This window comes from Oncorhynchus nerka, linkage group LG11, assembly GCF_034236695.1.
Source record: "Oncorhynchus nerka isolate Pitt River linkage group LG11, Oner_Uvic_2.0, whole genome shotgun sequence".
NCBI classification, from domain to species: Eukaryota; Metazoa; Chordata; class Actinopteri; order Salmoniformes; family Salmonidae; genus Oncorhynchus; species Oncorhynchus nerka.
Window position 1 is genome coordinate 47,685,222 of NC_088406.1, and position 19,849 is coordinate 47,705,070.

General features: G+C 39.9%; 1 protein-coding gene across 1 annotated transcript; it reads left to right on the forward strand.

Annotated features, from left to right (window-relative positions):
* The first annotated feature begins 8,744 nt into the window (after nucleotides 1–8,744).
* On the forward strand, nucleotides 8,745–19,452 carry LOC115137029 (cytochrome P450 2M1-like). Its single transcript, XM_029673019.2, has 9 exons — nucleotides 8,745–9,164; nucleotides 13,140–13,302; nucleotides 13,454–13,603; nucleotides 17,052–17,212; nucleotides 17,378–17,554; nucleotides 17,814–17,955; nucleotides 18,152–18,336; nucleotides 18,489–18,630; nucleotides 18,852–19,452. The coding sequence occupies exons 1-9, from the start codon at nucleotides 8,955–8,957 to the stop codon at nucleotides 19,040–19,042; spliced, it is 1,521 nt and encodes a 506-aa protein (XP_029528879.2). The 5' UTR covers nucleotides 8,745–8,954; the 3' UTR covers nucleotides 19,043–19,452.
* Nucleotides 19,453–19,849: the final 397 nt, after the last annotated feature.

Below are 19,849 nucleotides of genomic sequence, written 5' to 3' on the forward strand. Positions count from 1 at the left end.
TTAAAACGGGCCGTATGGGCGAGAGCACGACTAAGTAATGTTTAAGAATAGTCGAATTTTGTATCACGCCGCATTCAAATGACCAGAAAATATTTAGATTTGGTGATTTTGTGTTGATACAATATGTATATGATAGAGCAGGAACCCAAGGAATTATAGCTATGGTAAAGTACTACTGGCGATAGACGACCTATTTGGGGTTCTGAGAACAATGCGCTATAAATGTATAGAATTGACGTAAGGGGTGATGAGATAATAGTAATTAAAGTGGGCTCCCTGTAAAAAGTAGAAATAGGTTTGTTTTGACTATAATTGAAATGTAAAATTCACCTGGTAACAAACGTTAGCAAACAGAGAGGTGGCGTTAAATTGAGATTGAAGAGACATTTCTTAAATTAAGGGATGAGATGTAGACTAGTGAAGGTAACAAAAGACAGTAATTTGGAAAATAAGAATTTAGAATTTGTATTGATTAAGAATTGGCTGATGTCATTTCTACATTAGGCACATTACAGGTCAATCTTAAAATAGATGTTTAATGAGTATGAAGCCGTGGTTAGTAATAAAAATATAACGTTAGTCATTAATAAGGACGATGAGTGTTGCCAGTATGTGAATGGTAATATTGTAAGGACCCTGGGTTTATAAGCGCGGAAATCGACTGCCGCACCAGTGTAACGGATGTGAACCGGCTAGCTTAGTTAGCGGTGGTGCGCGCTAAATATCGTTGCTCTGCAAGAGCCGCGGCTTTTGTGGAGCAATGGGTAACGATGCTTCGTGGGTGACTGTTGTTGCTGTGTGCAGAGGGTCCCTGGTTCGCGCCCGGGTATGGGCGAGGGGATGGTCTAAAGTTATACTCTTACATTGGTGCCGTGACCCGGATCACTGGTTGCTGCGGAAAAGGAGGAAGTCAAAAGGGGGGTGATTGTAACGGATGTGAAACAGCTAGCTTAGTTAGCGGCGGTGCGTGCTAAATAGCGTTTCAATCGGTGACGTCACTTGCTCTGAGACCTTGAAGTAGTGGTTCCCCTTGCTCTGCAAGAGCCGTTGCTTTTGAGGAGCGATGGGTAACGATGCTTCGTGGGTGACTGTTGTTGTGTGCAGAGGGTCCCTGGTTCGCCCCCGGGTATGGGCGAGGGGACGGTCTAAAGTTATACTGTTACACGAGCATGCTTTTGCGGCACAGTCGAAAGCGCGCCGGACCTCGGGCTAGAAGGTTCGAGGGTTGGAGACCTGCTCCCTGCTGTTTCATTACAATATGTTATTATTATCTTTTTATAGCACTCTAACGATGCAATATGTTTGTAATTCAATACAAGGTTAAAGGGTAGGTAGAGGGATTGAACCTGAAATGTAAAAAAAGATTAGCTGCGGTTGAAAGCAAGCAGGTAATGGGACATTTGAAGTAGAAGTATGAGAAACATTCTTTAACAGTTTTTAAATATTGTTGCTTGGTTTTATAGTTAGGTAACTCCAGTAAATTTGAGCAGGAATTATAATATATGTTTCCATTACGTGGAGCAGTGTCCAGTAATTCAAGCAGAATGAAATAACTATTAACTGCCAAGCTGATAAAACAGCACCAACTTTTTGAAGGTTCTGCATTTGTTAAACAACAGTTTTGTATTTTACTAAACTAATGCAACCGTTTAAACTGAGAGGATTACTGGAAAAGGGGCTCTGGGATTGTTTATTTTGGATGGGGTCTTTTCAATTCAGTTTCAAATTGGGTATACAGAAGGATGGAAATGTTTTTGAAAGGTATTTAAATGGTTTCGGGAAGGTCAGGGAAAGAAGAGGGAGAGGAAATATTTTAATGGTGCCGATTACTTTCCCATGAGACCTGATCAATCTCATTGGAAAGTGATCAAAAGTGGGATTAAACAATAACATGAATGAAAAACACCAGTCTATGCAAATTGTACCATTACTTTGAAATTCTATTATTTCGTGATGAAATTATAAAGGAGTTGTAATCTAAGCTGACTAGTTATTCAAATATGTTTCTTTTTTATTTAACGTGTTGTTTTTGAATCACGTGTTCAAAGGGAAAATGACCAGTTCCCTGGGGTCATGGTCTTTGGGTAAATAAGCAAAGGTACTTTGTTCAGTCTGCATAAAGAAGGGAAAATATATATTAACAAGGGATGATAGTTACTCCAAATGGATTGTGATACATGTATTGATGATTTCATTTTTTGTTTTGATACAGATTTCACCAGATTGGGATTTATGGAGTGTGGGATTCTAGGAAGGGTTAGGGCAATAACTCCATGATCTGTAACTTGTCCTGAGAGGTCGCCAGTAGAATAAACAAGTTATCTCAGAAGGTGATGTCAGATTGCATTAAGACACATGGTAGATTTTTTTTTTATACCACAGACAATGTGTGTGAACCTCAAAGCCCTCCCTAACCGGCTGGAGAAAAGACAATAAGGGCGTGCAATTCAACAGTGACTTTTTGGCACTTCTGAGTCTACACACGGCCAACAGTTTGGACTAAAGTATGCATTGAGTTACTGGTGTTTCATTAGTTGGCCACTTATCACAGGGACTGAGGGGGCTGTGATAAGTTATTACTTATTTCATTTTTTATAAATGTACATTTAATAGGGATGATGTGTGCTAAATTGAGAAGTTTGAATGGGAGTTATAATAAGCACTAAGGACTTTTATTCTAAATTTGGGTTGGATAATTTATCAAATGTTTTGCTTATAGAACTGTTTAGATTTATTAGGCCTATGGAAGCCCTGGAAACCTTATCTCGAAGTATCCTTTGCTAGGGGGGTTAGAATTTATTGGGTGAAAGCTTTGGTTAACAAAAGGTTTTTGTTTATTTTGTTTAATTATGTCATAAGTTACATTGTATTGATAAATAGAGATGTCTGGGTGATAGATTACAAGTAATTGCATGTAAGGTTTATAGTCTGTTTTGTAATGACACCCAACGATGGAGATGGAGACAACATGGAGACCAGCATAACATGGGCACGTAACGGATGATGTTTTTCCCAGTTTTAGTTCCATTACGAGTAGTGGGAAGTTATTAAACATGGATTTATTTTAACATTTATTTTTCTCTTTTCTTGTTAGGTCAATATGTTTTTAGGTTTTGTGGAACATAAGAGTGATCTTTGTTCCAAAGGAGGGATTGATGTATATTGACTAAATTGATATGAGAATGTTTTAAGTATGTTTCTAACTGTGGTAGTAAATTAGGAGTAGTGACGTGTGTTATGGGTTAGATGGAAGGATATTGTAGAGTTGCGTTTTTTGAATCCGGTATCAGGAAGAATAAAAGTCAATCTGTCGTTAATTATCTTTAAATAAATTCAAGCAATAAATGGTAAATGCAATTTTCGTATATACGGGCTCTCTGTCCCACCTCGCAGGGCAAACAGAGAACTGACAGGATTACGTAAACAGTTGTTCTTATACTGTGATAGGCCAACAGACGGGTTGGAACTATGTCTATCACACTAGATCCTGAGCGTGGTTTAGACTTTGCTCAGCCTATCGCAGGCGCTCAGACTAGTCCTAATCTCTTGGCGCTTCTTGGAGTCCACCCTCTGTCGATGTATAGATTCTCACTGTTCTGGTGCCATACCCTAGTTACTGCAACTACTCAGTTCCCGTTATCTGTTATTGTGTTATTCAGTATTTTCTAATACAATCAAACCTTGTGATGAGCCTCCCCTCCCTGTACCTGATTAATCACAACTTTGTAAGATAAAGCAAGTCACAGCATGTGCTCAATATTGTCACATACAAACACAAGGACAAAGCATCTGCTGGGCTGTTATCTCTTAGTTTTGCAACATGCAGCAGTCTCAGCATGTTGCTCGGTCCTTCACAACTGCTGTTCAAACAATTCAATCTTACGTGATATAGTAGTGGGTTCTAGAGCATAGACATAAATCCTCACAATATGTAGGTTGAATATTCTTCCAACTCATTCATCTCTTTCCCAATTTCTAACAGCCGGCGAATACTTGATAGATTACAGGCAGTAGTTATTCTCACAGCAGTTGCCGAATTGAAGCAGTTGCAATTGAAGGAGATTATAGGCATGGGCCATGTTAGTAGTAGCAGGGGTCACTTAAATAGCATTGTTGGGATATCAGTTTATGAAGACTCATCCCACATGGATTGGTAACTGGGAGACTGGTAGGAGTACAGGGGATGCGGTTATTCAAATGTCACAAATTATGGTGCCAGAAAATAACCCATGTGTTGCAGTGTATATCCTCAGGTGAAAGCAGAAATAATCAAGGGCATGGGCTGAATTCCGGAGATTGAGTGAACATCCACATACACCAGGAGGGGGTGTTGTGACAGATTTGGTCTGGTCCACACATACGGTAGTCCTTACAGCAGTGGTAAAGATAGTCATGTCTCTCTTCGGTGGGTGCATAATTCTCACAAGACGTAAGGTCCAGCTGCATAATGGGTGAGCTTAAAAACACCATGACAGAGGAAGCGGAGCTAAAGAGAGAGAGACTAGATTCCACTGTAGACATACATACAGATGGGTTAAGTCTAGGCGCTACTTGTTCTATTGGTTAATACATCATATGAAAAGGATAGATGTTAGGGTAATTGTACTCTAAACAACATGTTGAAGGCATTAATGTGAAAGCATATACAGTGCTGAGTTACCTCAAGAGGAGGTAACGTTGATTAGGGATACGCACTTGCCTATCAGGAGATGTGCCTATTAAGTGGCAATAAAAAAGTTTAAATGACATGGCTTGGGAACACCTCTCAGAACCTGGGGCCAAAAGGGGAAGACTGGGCGAAAGCATGAGTAAGCTACTTTAGGGCTTTTATTTTTGTGGAGTCCAGCAGAAAAGTATCCTGGAGGCATAGAATCCAGTGAAGAGAGAGTGGGAATTGTCATGGTCTCAGACTTTGGGTTTCATGAATATACTTATGAATAACTTATCACATGAATGATACTGTTGTGTTTTGTGTTTATCGTTGCTTTGTAAGTCCTACGCTATCTCACTCTCTTAGGAGCCAGCAGGAGAAAGTGGAGAAACTAAAAGCAGCTCAGCTGAAGTGAAAGAAGTCACCAGCTTCAGCCGGAAATAGCATTTTGTTGTGTGATGAGAGATAGAAATAAGATGGTGTAATCATAGAACAGAGGCCATAAAGTCTCTGAGTTTGAAAACCTCAAGCAAATAGCCTGAACCAGGACCAGAGGTTCCACGTCCGGTGATCCCAGGGGACCAGAATTACATCCGAGTGTTCCGGAGGAAGTGGAACAAGCCAAGGCGAGAGGGTCCCTACGGAGCGGTCCTAGCAAAACCAACAGTCGTCCAGGTGAAAGGAAGCAACATCTGGTACCATCTAAACCCCTGCACCAGAGTCCTAGCAGGGAGGAGGCGGCGACCACCAAGCCATGAGGATGCTGATACACCAGGTGGGTGTCCGAAGGGAACGGGAGCAGAGGAGGTCGACACGCCAGGAAGAAGCCGAAGGGGAGGCGGATCAAGGAGCATCTTCTGAATATCCAGAGTGTCCAGGGATAGGGAGGAGTGACATGCCTGTTGCTTCTAATGACATATCTACTCTGGCAGATACCCCTGATGGAGGCACTGTTCAAGGGGACGAAGAAACAACGACAGGAGAATGGGAAGGAGACTTTCTTACCATCGACTTCTCTGCCATCACACGTCTTTCTAACAGAGTGAAAACCAGGACAGATGAAGAACGGTAGAATGGCCTTGACAGCAACCAACCTAGAAGAAATTGTAAACTCACCTCCCACATGCACTAGTACACCAACTAAGACAATGACAACCACAAGAAAGTGGGTTGATGCAGAAAATCTGGACATCTGTTACCAACTGGTGTAGCCATAATGAAGAAACTACCCCAGAATCAAACATTGACCAAAAATGTAGAAACGCATTAACAAATGGCTGGCATAAGTGGGCTCAGTGGGGCCAGAAAAAAAGTATTACCATGTACTCAATGTAACAGTTGCTGAATGATTAATGCTGTTAGACCTTCTGAATATCTGTTCTAGACATGTATGTGACATAGGGTTTGTCCTCAATCTTCTAACCGGTTTTTCACTTATGTCAAAAATAGATGTTAGAGAGGTGTCTTTGAGGAAGGGCAATATGCTTAGGTGTCATATTGAGAATGACAATATAAGGGTTTAGGATGTTTAGTTTATTGATTTGATTGTTTATTTATCTTGTATTCAACTGAGAACATCAGGTAAGGCTAAGAAATGCACATGCTTTAACACTATACAGTATGTCCCGACTCACCAGTGTATATGGGAAAGTGGAGCTCAAATTGTTAAGATGGATGTGAGGTTGATTATCTCTATAGAGTTTCAGAAGGTCCCATTCTCATCTATACTGGAAAATGTAATTGTGTGTGACACTGAGTTTCAAAGGGGGGAGGGTTATGTTGGAGATTTTCCAGTCATCTGACGAGTTTCAGTAACCTATACTGTTCTCTTTGAAGTAGATAGAATAATCAATATAAGCTGACATATTAGAGATATGTAAGCAGAATGAAGGCTAAACCTATGAGTGTCCAAGCTAGATCAACATCGAATTGACCATTTGACATGTAAAGAACAGAACATAAGCAGAATCTGTGTAGATGCAGCAAGCTAAACCAACAAGACTTGAGTGGTCTGGGCCATATCTAATCTTGTGAAGGCTACTGGACACGCACATAAGTTAAGCATACATTGATAATGTAGGTCTGAACTTGTAAAGACCTTTGGGCAGGAACATTAGCTAAGTGGTGTGCATGTCATGCCACCAATAGAATATATGCCCCAATGTCTGAGCCAATTAGAGAATGGAAACTAAGTAAGACAACAAGATTTGTAAAATTGGGTGATGACAAGGGTAAGACTGTATAAAAACCAGGCACTAAGAATAAAGATTCAGTTGTTTCATGAACTAACTCGGCTTTGTTGCTCTCTGTGATAAAGTATAATTGAATTCACAAGCTCTGGTATCTGAGAAGTATTTGAGTCAATATTTTTCCACAACAAAACCCCCTTTGCCCTCAGAACAGTTTCATTTTGTCAGGGCATGAACTCCACAGGGATGCTGGCCCATGTTGACTGTCACGTTCTGACCTTAATTCCTTTTTTATGTCTTTTGTGTTAGGTTGGTCAGGGCGTGAGTTGGGGTGGGTAGTCTTATGTCCTTTTTCTAGGTTGTTATATTTCTATGTGTTTGGCCTAGTATGGTTCTCAATCAGAGGCAGGTGTCGTTCGTTGTCTCTGATTGAGCATCATACTTAGGTAGCCTGTTTTTCCCCATTTTTGATTGTGGGTGTTTAATTTCTGTTTAGTGTCTGTTCACCTGGCAGAACTGTTTAGTTTTCTCTTCGTTGTTATTTTGTGTAGTGTTCAGTTTTTTCAATTAAATTATGACGAACACTTACCACGCTGCACATTGGATCCTTCTTACTCTTCCTCAGATGAGGGATATCGTTACAGACTCCAATGCTTCCCACAGTTGTCAAATTGGCTGGATGTATTTTTGGTGGTGGACCACTCTTCATATACACGGAAACTGTTGAGCGTAAAAAACCAAACCGCGTTGCAGTACTTGACACACTCAATCTGGTGTGCCTTGTACCTACTACCATAGCCCGTTCAAAGGCCCTTAAATATTTTGTCTTGCCCATTCACCCTCTCAATGACACATATGCACAATCCATGTCTCAATTGTTCTTTACCCTGTCTCCTCCCCTTCATCTACAATGATTGAAGTGGATTTAACACGTTACTTCAATAAGGGATCATAGCTTTCACCTGGTCAGTCTATGTATTTGGATGCCAACCGCCGTAAAACCTAATCCAAGAAGAACAATGTCTATAATTCATATTTTTTGCTAGACTAGAAGTTTGGTAATGTTTAGCGTCCTCCGATACACAACCCAACCAAGCCACACTGCTTCTTAACACAGCGCCATCCAACCCGGAAGCCAGCCGCACCAATGTGTCGGAGGAAACACCGTGCACCTGGCCCGTGACATTTTCTGGTGTTATTGGAGACTGATGTGAAAGTTCTTACTCTTCTCAACGAGCAGCGGGTGCTGCCGTGGGCCCCACCCCAGTCCTCGCGCTGCAGTCAGAGCAGGAGATGTTCAACCCTCCGAGTCCAGAATGCAAATGAATCTCGCATGAAGGAAGCTGCTGCTGGCTGATCCCGCCCTGGCTTACATTTAAAAAAAACAATTAACCTGAATTAGGACCAGACTAGTTACCATAATTTTCTCACATTGCCATTGACAGTTTTTTCTATTGTCTCTTTTTGGTCCATTTAGATTGTTAATGTAGATTTTATACAAATAAAAATGTAACAAATGTTATGGTTAAAAATGTTCATGTTTTACTGTGACTTGTTGTAGGCTCCTAAGTGGACCATAAGGTTAAAAACCAAACCAAATGAAATAAAAAATGAAAAACGATGTAACTCCGCCAGAGTGTCTCTTTTGGGTCACTTTTGCCGATCCCAAGACCGGATAAAGGAGGAGGGTTGGAATTGTTACATTAAAAAAAACAAGAATCGATAGAAAGTTCATTTGTAGTTCTAAACATATTTAGGGTGTTTTTGACTCAGTCTCTCCCACGATGTTATTCCTCTCCCCGATAGCATCACAATTACATTCACATGGGCAATTATGCAAATTAGGCAATGACGTAATTTAGCGACTTATAACTAGAGACTTTTGGGACAGCCAATAGCTACTTTCCTTACTGAGGAGTTGGCAACACTGCACAATATTTGCGCAGTCACTTGGCTTTCTTGTCAATATAATGGATCATCACTGATGAAACTCACAACTGTACAAACTATTGCACAACTTCAACTTCTATCTACTTTTTGCAGTAGAAGGCTCTGACCCGGTACAGCATAAAGCTTTCCGATATCAGCTGTTCTGTTAACTCCGTAGGCGATCAATGTCCTCGACTCTACTGAAGATGGATGTACTTCATATTTTGCAGACGAACTTTGTGTCTATTGTAATCGGATTTGTCATTATTATTTTATTGTGGATGAATCGAGGCAAACAAAGCAACTCACGTTTGCCTCCTGGTCCTGCACCGATTCCTCTGCTTGGTAACTTGTTACGAATGGATGTGAAAGCGCCATACAAGCTCTACATGGAGGTCAGTCAAATACTTGAGCTAGATCAGTGGGCAAGGTTAGGTCAAAGATGCAGAATCAGGTGTAGAATGGGATATCCATTTAATTACTTTTCCACAGAACTTGGCAAAAAAAGGATTATTTGCATTAATACAAGCTAAATGTAGGCTAGATTATTATTGTTTTACAATATTTTCTGTGTTGATTACTGTAGCAACAAAGCAGTTCTGCTTAGTTACCAGCCTGTACATTTTTATTGAATTGCCCCTCTTGGTTCAATATTCATTCAAAGTATACTACATGCATGTATTTGAGAACTGAAAAAATGTGTGTGTGTGTGTGTGTATATATACCGATTACATAAATTAATTTGTGGAATTTCTTTCCTTCTTTGAGCCAATCAGTTGTGTTGTGACAAGGACATTTTCTGTTTTGACTGACCTTCATGTCTTAAAGTAATGATGGACTGTCGTTTCTTTTTGATTATTTGAGTTGATTTTGCCATAATATGGACTAGGTCTTTTACCAAATAGGGTTATCTTCTATATACCACCCCTACCTTTTCACAATACAACTGATTGGCTCAAACAAATTCATTTGTAGATTTTCTTTCCTTCTTATCTTTTAAGAAGGCACACCGGTTAATTGAAATGCATTCCAGGTGACTATCTCATAAAGCTGGTCAAGATAATGCCAAGAGTGTGCAAAGCTGTCATCATGGCAAATGGTGGTTACTTTGAAAAATCTGAAATATATTTTGATTTTAACACTTTTTTAGTTAATACATGATTCCATATGTGTTATTTCATAGTTTTGAGGTCTTCACTATTATTCTACTATGTAGAAAATAATTAAAAAGAAAGAAAAATACCTACTCATTCAAGGGTTCACTTTTGACTGGTACTGTATTTGCTTGTTTGTGCATGTGTTGGTTTGCATGCTCAAACCCACAGCCTTTGTGCATTTTCTACTACTACTGTAAAATGCAGTGATGAAAATGAAGTACATACTAACAATTAACGTCACACCTTGCCAAATTTGGACTTTTTGTATAATGTGATATTATATATGATATTGTAGATTAACTTTTGGTTGAACAGATTTGTGGTTGCCAAAAACTTTCTGTCTCTCTAGTTGTTGGCCATCTGTTTGATGCTATCTGGTCCAAACGAGTATGACATTGTTCCAACCTCACTTTGCGGAATTCAAAATGATGATGCTTGTCTTCCATAATTAAGATATACAGTACCAGTTAAAAGTTTGGACACACCTACTCATTCCAGGGGTTTATTTTATTTTTTACTATTTTCTACATTGATGAATAATAGAAGACACCAAAACTATGAAATAACACATGGAATCATGTAGTCAACAAAAAAGTGTTAAACAAAACTAAATATGTTTTATATGAGATTCTTCAAAGAAGCCACACTTTGCCTTGATGACAGCTTTGCACAATATTGGCAGTCTCTCAACCAGCTTCATGAGGTTGTCACCTGGAATGCATTTCAGTTAACAGGTGTGCCTTGTTTTTAAAGTTAATTTGTGGAATTTATTTCCTTCTTAATTAATGTATTTAAGACAATCAGTTGTGACAAGGTAGGGGTGGTACACAGAATATAGCCCTATTTGGTAAAAATCCATATTATGGCAAGAGCAGCTCAAATAAGCAAGAGAAATGACAGTCTATCATTACTTTAAGAGATGAAGGTCAGTCATTCCGAAAAACTTTGAAAGTTTCTTCAAGTGCAGTCGCAAAAACCATCAAGCGCTATGATGAAACTGTCTCTCATGAGGACCGCCACTGGAAAGGAAGACCCAGAGTTACCTCTGCTGCAGATGATAAGTTCATTAGAGTTGATGAGTCCAAATTTGAGATTTTTGGTCAAGTGAGGCTTCTGTTTGCTCCTTATTACACACCACGGACCAACAAATATTCTTTACATCAACATAGGAATCACTACAACTTTTTATGTGACATCTTATACACTATATTAGGCCCAGCCTTTGGAACGTTGATCTTCCTAGATATGGCTACGATATTGTGATCACTACATCCAATGGACCTAGATACTGCTTTCAAGCCTATTTCTGCAGCATTAGTCATGATTTGATCAATACATGTTGATTTCATTCCTGTGCTGTTTGTAACTACCCTGGTAGGTTGACTGATATCCTGAACTAGTGCACAGCTCGATGAAAGCCAGTCAATATTTAAATCACCCAGAAAATATACCTCTGTTCATATCACATGCATTTCACAAATGTTATCCAGATACTGACTGTTAGCACTTGGTGGTCTATAGCAGCTTCTCACAAGGATGGGCTTTAGGTGAGGCAGATGAACCTGTAGCCATATTACTTTAACATGAGATCCTCTCTAATCTTTACAGGAATGTGGTTCTGAATATAATCAGCAACACCTCCACCACTCGCATTTCTGTCTGGTCTGTAAATGTTATAACCGTGTATTGCTACCACTGTATCAAAGGTATTATCCAAGTAGGTTTCAATTTCATTCATTTCATTAACTTTGTTTCTTAAGCTACAAATGTTAACGTGGGCTATTTTGAGCACTTTTCTGGATGCTTGCTTGTTTTCATTGCTTTACTGGGAAGTTTAGCAGAAGTAGATATTCTCATGTTATTTATATTAGTGCAGGGTTAAACCATGCATATTGTTTATAAGAGATGTGATTTGGAGACTGTATTCTGTCATTTACTATTGTATCTTTATTTATCTCTTTACTTGCAGACCACGCATGCACACACACACACACTTTGGTTGAAGCAAGTTGCCAGGCCACTTAGGGCCTTATCCCATCCATACTACATACACTGTGCGGTGCTGTTCTGTGCATCTTAACCGTTATTAAACCACCTCAACTGGAATCCTACCTGTCTGTCATCTGTGCCTTTACCAGTGTAATGTAGTGAACATTAAACCATAATTCAGTCCGTGTATTGGTACTGTAGGATTCCGGTTCCATGTTTTACAGTAGCCAGACAGCGGGAGTGATATGCCATGTGAACTGTGTAATACCAGCATACTCCTGAGTAAAGATAAACTAACGTATACAAACGCCCCTACCTCAGTTCTTATAAACATAAGCAATCTAAATAACTGTGGATGTTACAACCAGCACACGGGAGGGAATACAAAGTAAACCTAACCTAAAGAATATACAGTCCACCAAGTCCTCACTTTCAGGTGTGGTTGAATGGTCCGTCACGCTCGTTGTATGGATGAGACCAAGGCACAGTGTGATGTGAATACATCTTCTATTTTAATGAAACAAAGAACACTTCAACAAACTTACAAAACGACCGTGACAGCTATATAGAATAAGTACAGGCAACTAATACATAGACAATCACCCAGGAATTACCCAAGGAATATGGCTGTCTAAATATGGTTCCCAATCAGAGACAACGATAAACAGCTGCCTCTAATTGAGAACCAATCTAGGCAACGGTAGACATACAAAACACCGAGACTAGTTAACAACCCCATAAACATACAAAAATCCTAGACAGGACAAAAACACAACAAACCAGCCCTTGTCACACCCTAACCAAAATAATAAAGAAAACAAAGATAACTAAGGTCAGTGCGTGACATGGTCTTCTTATTGGCTCAGCAAACAATTCAATTATCACAACACAGGTTGTAATATGGCTTGGGGGGGGTTCGACTTCCTCAGTGATTTTACCCACACACCGCTACTGTTGGGAACATATAATGACATGCTATAAATACACTTATTTTGACACATTTTCTATATCTAAGTGAGTATAATGTACACTATCAATTTGCCACTGCATCTTTTGCTCTCTTGTGTCTCTCCATCACTTTTCCAAAGGAATAGCAAGGCCACAATCATTTCACTTCCATGTCATACATCCCAGGACTGTCAGCTGTGCTCCATATAAACCTGGGATCTGAGACATCACTGTCCTGGTTCCCTAACTATAATCCTGTGGTTCTTCTCTCCTCAGCTCAGTAAGAAGTATGGCTCAGTGTTTACTGTATGGCTGGGCTCCAAACCTGTAGTGGTGATCTCTGGCTTTCAGGCTATCAAGGATGCTTTTGTCACACAAGGAGAAGAGTTCAGCGGCAGAGCCAACTACCCCGTGATCATGACAGTCTCTAAAGGATATGGTGGGTGATTTATATATATTTTTTTAATGGGAGTGGTTAGGTGTCATTGTCCTTGCCAAAGTCAGTCTGTGTGGAAATTACGTTACATTAGGTTTATGTTATGCTATTCTAATTCTTCCTCTTTGTGCTTCTGTCATACTGTTTACTGTAGGGGTGATGGTGAGCAGTGGGAAGAGATCAAAAGATCTTCGCAGGTTCTCGCTGATGACCCTTAAAACCTTTGGGATGGGGCGCAGGAGCATCGAAGAACGTGTCCAAGAAGAGGCTAAGATGCTGGTGAAAGCCTTCGGTGAATATGGAGGTAGGTTTTTTTTCTTAGTATTTTTCTTGCCTTTGAAATACATTTTACAATAATTTTATGGGCAATATTACTCAGGTTGTTGGAATGTAAGAAACTGAAGATAAATGGTTTATTGCAGAATATAGTAACAGTAAAACCCATGGGGTGTACAGGTTTTTTATAGTATAGACATGTAATTTACCTGTAAACATGTACCTTTTTAAGTTCTGAGGGATTGCTGCTGTTTGAGGTCGTTTTGATTAGAAATCACGGTTTAAATATTTTTTTAAACAAGTGCAGTATGCATTATGTGGGTTGAATGTTGTTATAACCCAGAATGAAACAATCAATACAAATGTTTGCCCGTTATTCATTTATTAACCCATCATTTCTTCACATTACTTTACTTTCCTTAGTTTCAGCCACTTGCGAATTTATCTCATCGGAGAAAGCATTCGAGCGAAACAACACCCCTCTGTCTCACGGACACTATTCAGACCCCTTGACTTTCCACATTTTGTTACGTTACAGCACTATTCTAAAATTGATAAAATACTTTTTTCCCTCATCAGTCTACACGCAATACCCCATAATGACAAAGTGTAAACAGGTTTTTAGAAAATGTTAAAAATGTATACAAATAAAAAAGACACCTTTGCTATGAGACCCAAAATTGAGCACTGGTGCATCCTGTTTCCATTAATCATCCTTGATGTTTCTACAACTTGATTGGAGTCCACCTGTGGTAAATTCAATTGATTGGACATGATTTGGAAAGGCACGCACCTGTCTATATAAGGCCCCACAGTTGACAGTGCATGTCAGAGCAAAAATCAAGCCATGAGGTCGAAGGAATTGTCCGTAGAGCTCCGAGACAGGATTGTGTCGAGGCACAGATCTGGGGAAGGGTACCAAATAATTTCTGCAACATTGAAGTTTACCAAGAACACAGTGGCCTCAAATGTTTTAATTGAAGAAGTTTGAAACCACCAAGATTCTTCCAAGAAGGCCAGCATCCGAGTCGCCTCTTCACTGTTGACGTCGAGACTGGTGTTTTGCTGGTACTATTTAATGAAGCTGCCCGTTTTGGACTTGTGAGGCATCCATTACTCATACTAGACACTCTAATGTACTTGTACACTTGCACAGTTGTGCACCGGGGCCTCCCACTCCTCTCCGTGAAGGCAATTTCTCACATGGAATAGCCTAAATTTCTCAGAACAAGAATAGACTGACAAGTTTCAGAAGAAAGTGCTTTGTTTCTGGCCATTTTGAGCCTGTAATTGAACCCACAAATGCTGATGCTCCAGATACTTTAAAGATGGCCAGTTGTATTGCTTCTTTAATGAGAACAACAGTTTTCAGCTGTGCTAACATATTTGCAAAAGGGTTTTCTTGTTACGGTTGTGTGGAGAGACTGACCAAGGCGCAGCGTGATTAAAGTTCCACATATTTATTTAAGCGAAACTTCCGAACAAAAAGAAACAAACAATGAACCGTGACATCAGAGGTGCTACATGCACTAACTCTAAACAGTATCCCACACAGCAGGTGGAAACAGGGAACCGTTAAGTATGATCCCCAATTAGAGACAACGAACCTCAGCTGCCTCTAATTGGGAACCATACCAAGAGCACCAACATAGAAATAATTAACCTAGAACAACCCCTAGTGACGCCCTGACCTACTATACCATAGAGAAGCAAGGGCTCTTTATGGTCAGGGCGTGACATTTCTAATGATCAATTAGCCGTTGAAAATGATATGTGTTAGCTAATTCAAGATTTCATTGGAACACGAGTGATGGTTGCTGATAATGGGCCTCTGTACGCCTATGTAGATATTCCATAAAAAATCTGCCGTTTCCAGCTACAATAGTCATTTACAACTTAACAATGTCTACATTGTATTTCTGAACAATTTTATGTTATTTTAATGGACACTTTTTTGCTTTTCTTTCAAAAACAAGGACATTTCTAAGTGACCTCAAACCTTTGAACAGTAGTGTATGTAAATTACATATTTCTGTTTTTTATTTTTATAAATTTGCTAAAATTTCTAAACCTGTTTTTGCTTTGTCATTATGGGCTATTGTGTGTCGATGGATGAGGGGGAAAAATATTGAATCAATTTTAGAACAAGGCTATAACATAACGTGGAAAAAGTCAAGGGGTCTGAAAGGTATGACATGCCATACTTTTTTGTCCAGACAGCATCAGATACATGGGCTACACATACATGTCCTCAGACCCCACCACAATGGCATTGTCAGCAGCACCTGTCCTTTTTACCAAATAAATGTGAGATTTAATTTGAACAAGAAATTACCTTTCTTTTCTCTGCCCTGCTCAGAAAGTGCCTCATTTTGCTGCGGCTTAATTTCAATAAGTTACTTTTGCAATAATATTGCGGGAACTCTGTAAGGGTGGAATGGTCCATTATTATGAACCTGTCCGTGGTTGCTTAATGGGGCGGCAGGGCAGCCTAGTGGGTAGAGTGTTGGACTAGTAACCGAAAGGTTGCAAGTTCAAATCCCTGAGCTGACAAGGTACAAATCTGTCATTCTGCCCCTGAACAGGCAGTTAACCCACTGTTCCTAGGCCGTCATTGAAAATAAGAATTTGTTCTTAACTGTCTTGCCTAGTTAAATAAAGGTAAAATAAATTAATAAAAGTTTCTACTATTATGAGAAACTTTGATTATATTGATATTAAATATATGTATGGAAATAAGTTATTTGTGTACTATGAATTATTATTGGATGGATTAATTTACTTTTTTCAAAGCCTTCCCCCCCCCCCCCCCAACAATGTGGCCTCATTAACCTGGGCACAGTGGCCAGGCAAAACCCCCCCCTCCCTCCCAATTTCCCTTGCAACCTTAAAGCTTCCTGCAGATTTTCCTGCTTCTGAACCAACCTGATGATGCAAGACAGAATGAGAGCGACGAGCTGAGCAGTACACAACAGCGGGTTGGGGGGGCCTCGAGTGGCGCATGGGGGGGGGCATCAAGCTTTGAAATTATTTATTTAAAACAACAAAAATATTTTGCCCAGCTCACGAGCGAGGCCCCTTGATGATGTGAGCCTAATAGTAATTCCACCATTGGTTAAACCTCCACACTACAAAACCAGACAGAGCACTTTGCCAGGGCCTGCCTGTCCCTCCAGGACCCTAGGGGTAACGTTTGTTTTCTAATCAGTGTAACTGTGATACATTATTCTGTAATCCATGTAACTGTATACATTATTCTCAGTATATTATCTTCAGCAAGGTTTTTACGCTAAACATGTCATTGGAAAGGTACCATTTTACGTTAAAATACATGGAAAATCGAGTGTTTAATTCAAACGTAGTTGTTGCTTCTCACAGATATTTCTAAAAGTTTCACCATCACAATATTATATATGGATAACCAATCCGGTATTTTAAAAGTATCTGTGTGTTCTTGCCTTCCTTCTCTAATCTAGATTCAGTTGTCAATCCCAAAGAATTGCTTTGCAATTGTGTTGGCAATGTGATCTGCTCCATAGTCTTTGGGCACAGGTTTGAAAATGACGACCCAATGTTTCAGCTCATCCAAAAGGCTGTTGATGCCTACTTCCTTGTACTCAGCAGCCCTATTGGAGCGGTACAGTAACTTTTCAGCTCATCTCTTTTCATAGAATCTTCCATTGCTCTCAACGCCCTGCTAAACTGAAGGTCTATCACAGTAATTGCATAAAATGGTCTTGGGCTGACCAAGGCATTGTTTTCACTTACAAAACCCCCTCCCCTTCCATCCCCTTTCTTTAAGATGTACAACATGTTCCCTAGAATCGTTTGGTGCATTCCAGGCAAACACCATGAGATGTTTGCTATCGTAAACAAGGCCAAAGATTACATACAAGGGCAAGCAGAAATCCGCCTTAAAACCCTTAACATCTCTGAACCTCAGGACTTCATCGAGGCCTTCCTGGTTAAAATGCTGGAGGTAGAAAACACAGCATGATCCTCACATTGGAGGTTGAACCTCTTACACATTATGAAAATATGGAATGTGGCTGGAATTAAGATACTCTCCATGTCCACTTATGTGAGTTTGGCTATCATGAGTGAATAGACAAGTGAGAGGCCAAACTCTGGTTTTCCAACATTTTTAGAGGCAATAAGTATGTGGAGATGGCAACAACTAGCCACCAGATGTCGCTGTTTACTTACATAACTGATGGTGACTTATTCTCTTCTCTTAGGAGAAAGATGATCCCAACACTGAGTTCAACAATGATAATATGGTGATGACTGCATGGAGCCTGTTTGCTGCTGGAACAGAAACCACATCATCCACCCTAAGACAATCATTTCTGATGATGATAAAGTACCCTCACATTCAAGGTACCCTACTACCCAAGTCTTTATCGATTGTGTCCAAGTCACCTAGACCTATTAGATAACATTGTAATACAAAAAAGTATCATTCTGGACTATGAATTGTTTCAAATGTGTTCTTATGATGTCGTGACATGTTATAACTCCAACAACAAAATCATGGTATCAGTGAAATGTAAAGTGTGACTTAAATCATCCTAAGAGAGTGTTCAGAAGGAGATAGACGAGGTGATTGGCTCAAGAGTGCCCACGGTTGACAACAGAGTTCAAATGCCCTACACGGATGCTGTCATTCACGAAGTCCAGCGATACATGGACCTCAGTCCCACCTCTGTACCCCACAAAGTGATGAGAGATACAGAGTTCTACAACTACCACATTCCAGAGGTGACCACAATTGTGTAACTGTACAAACACTGAATGTTCAATCTCACTGTATCTTGTTTGACGTGGTGGAACTGTTGTTTTTGATTTACATTTTATGGATCAACATGCAGTTTTCATAGCAAGTGATGGGTGTTATTTTGTCATTCTTTCAGGGTACCATGGTCCTGCCTCTGCTGTCCTCTGTGCTTGTTGATCCCAAACTGTTTAAAAACCCAGATGAGTTTGACCCAGAGAACTTCCTGGATGAAAATGGAGTCTTTAAGAAAAATGATGGATTCTTTGCTTTTGGAGTGGGTAAGATCATGGTCCAAGTAGTTTGTGGATTATGTGAGTTAAAAACAAGAAACCTAGTGGCCTGGGGTGGTCTTGCAGTCGACAGTAAGCTGCTGCCTCTCTGGAGGTACTATGTTCCGCTGCCAGCATGGGTTTGGTTTGAATCTGACCTGCTGCTTTTCAGCACACTCTCCTAATAACTTTCCTGTATCTCTCTATCCTATCCACACAAAAAAAAACAGGGAAGCGGGCGTGTCCTGGAGAGGCTCTGGCCAGAGTGGAGCTCTTTCTCTTCTTTACCTCCCTCCTGCAGCGCTTCACTTTCACCGGCACCAAACCTCCAGAGGAGATCAACATCGAGCCAGCGTGCTCCAGCTTTGGCCGCGTGCCGCATTCCTATGATTGCTACATCAAACTCAGGACTGATGAGTGACCACTTTACTGTGGAGAGGTCACAGGCTCAGCTTCACAGTCAGCTGCTTGTCATTATACAGTAACCATAGCCTTACATTTACCACCTTTTTTTTTCTTGTAGACAACTATATAAGCGTTAGTGAGTTGTATGCCTCTTGCTATCATCCTCAGGTAGGATCTCTAAAGTATAGGTTGATATTTTAATGCTAATAAGCAACTGTAAGCAACTGAAATTGGTCTTGTTTTGTAGGTTGTTACGTGGTTAGGACTATATATATATATACTGGCAAAGTACTTAGGGTTACTGTACACTATGTATACTGTGGGGGTCACTTTGCTATTCTGCTGATGTGTTGTAACAAAACATTTGGTTGTCATTTTTGCTTCAACTAATAAATAGTACTGCACACTTCAGCCAGATTCAAACAATATATTGTGTGTCCAGACCTGTCATTAAAAAGAAAGCTTTGTGTTCCGATTACCTGCTCACATATAACTGTTGTTTTGGCCTTAAGTGTAGACACATAAGTATAGCCATATCCATGTACACATATAATATCTGTTTGACAGAAGAAGAACGCTGTTACTGGAATGTTAGTGGTTACCAGAGAAATGTATCAACGAACTTGTGAAAATAGTGACTTGTAACCTTTCTGAAAGTATTCAGACCCCTTAACTTTTTCTGAAAATGTTTACGTAACAGCCTCATTCTAAAATTGATTACACACAATAACCCAGAATGACAAAGTGAAAACAGATTTTCAGACATTTTTGCAAATCTATTTATCACATTACCTAAGTATTCATACCCTTTACTCAGTACTTT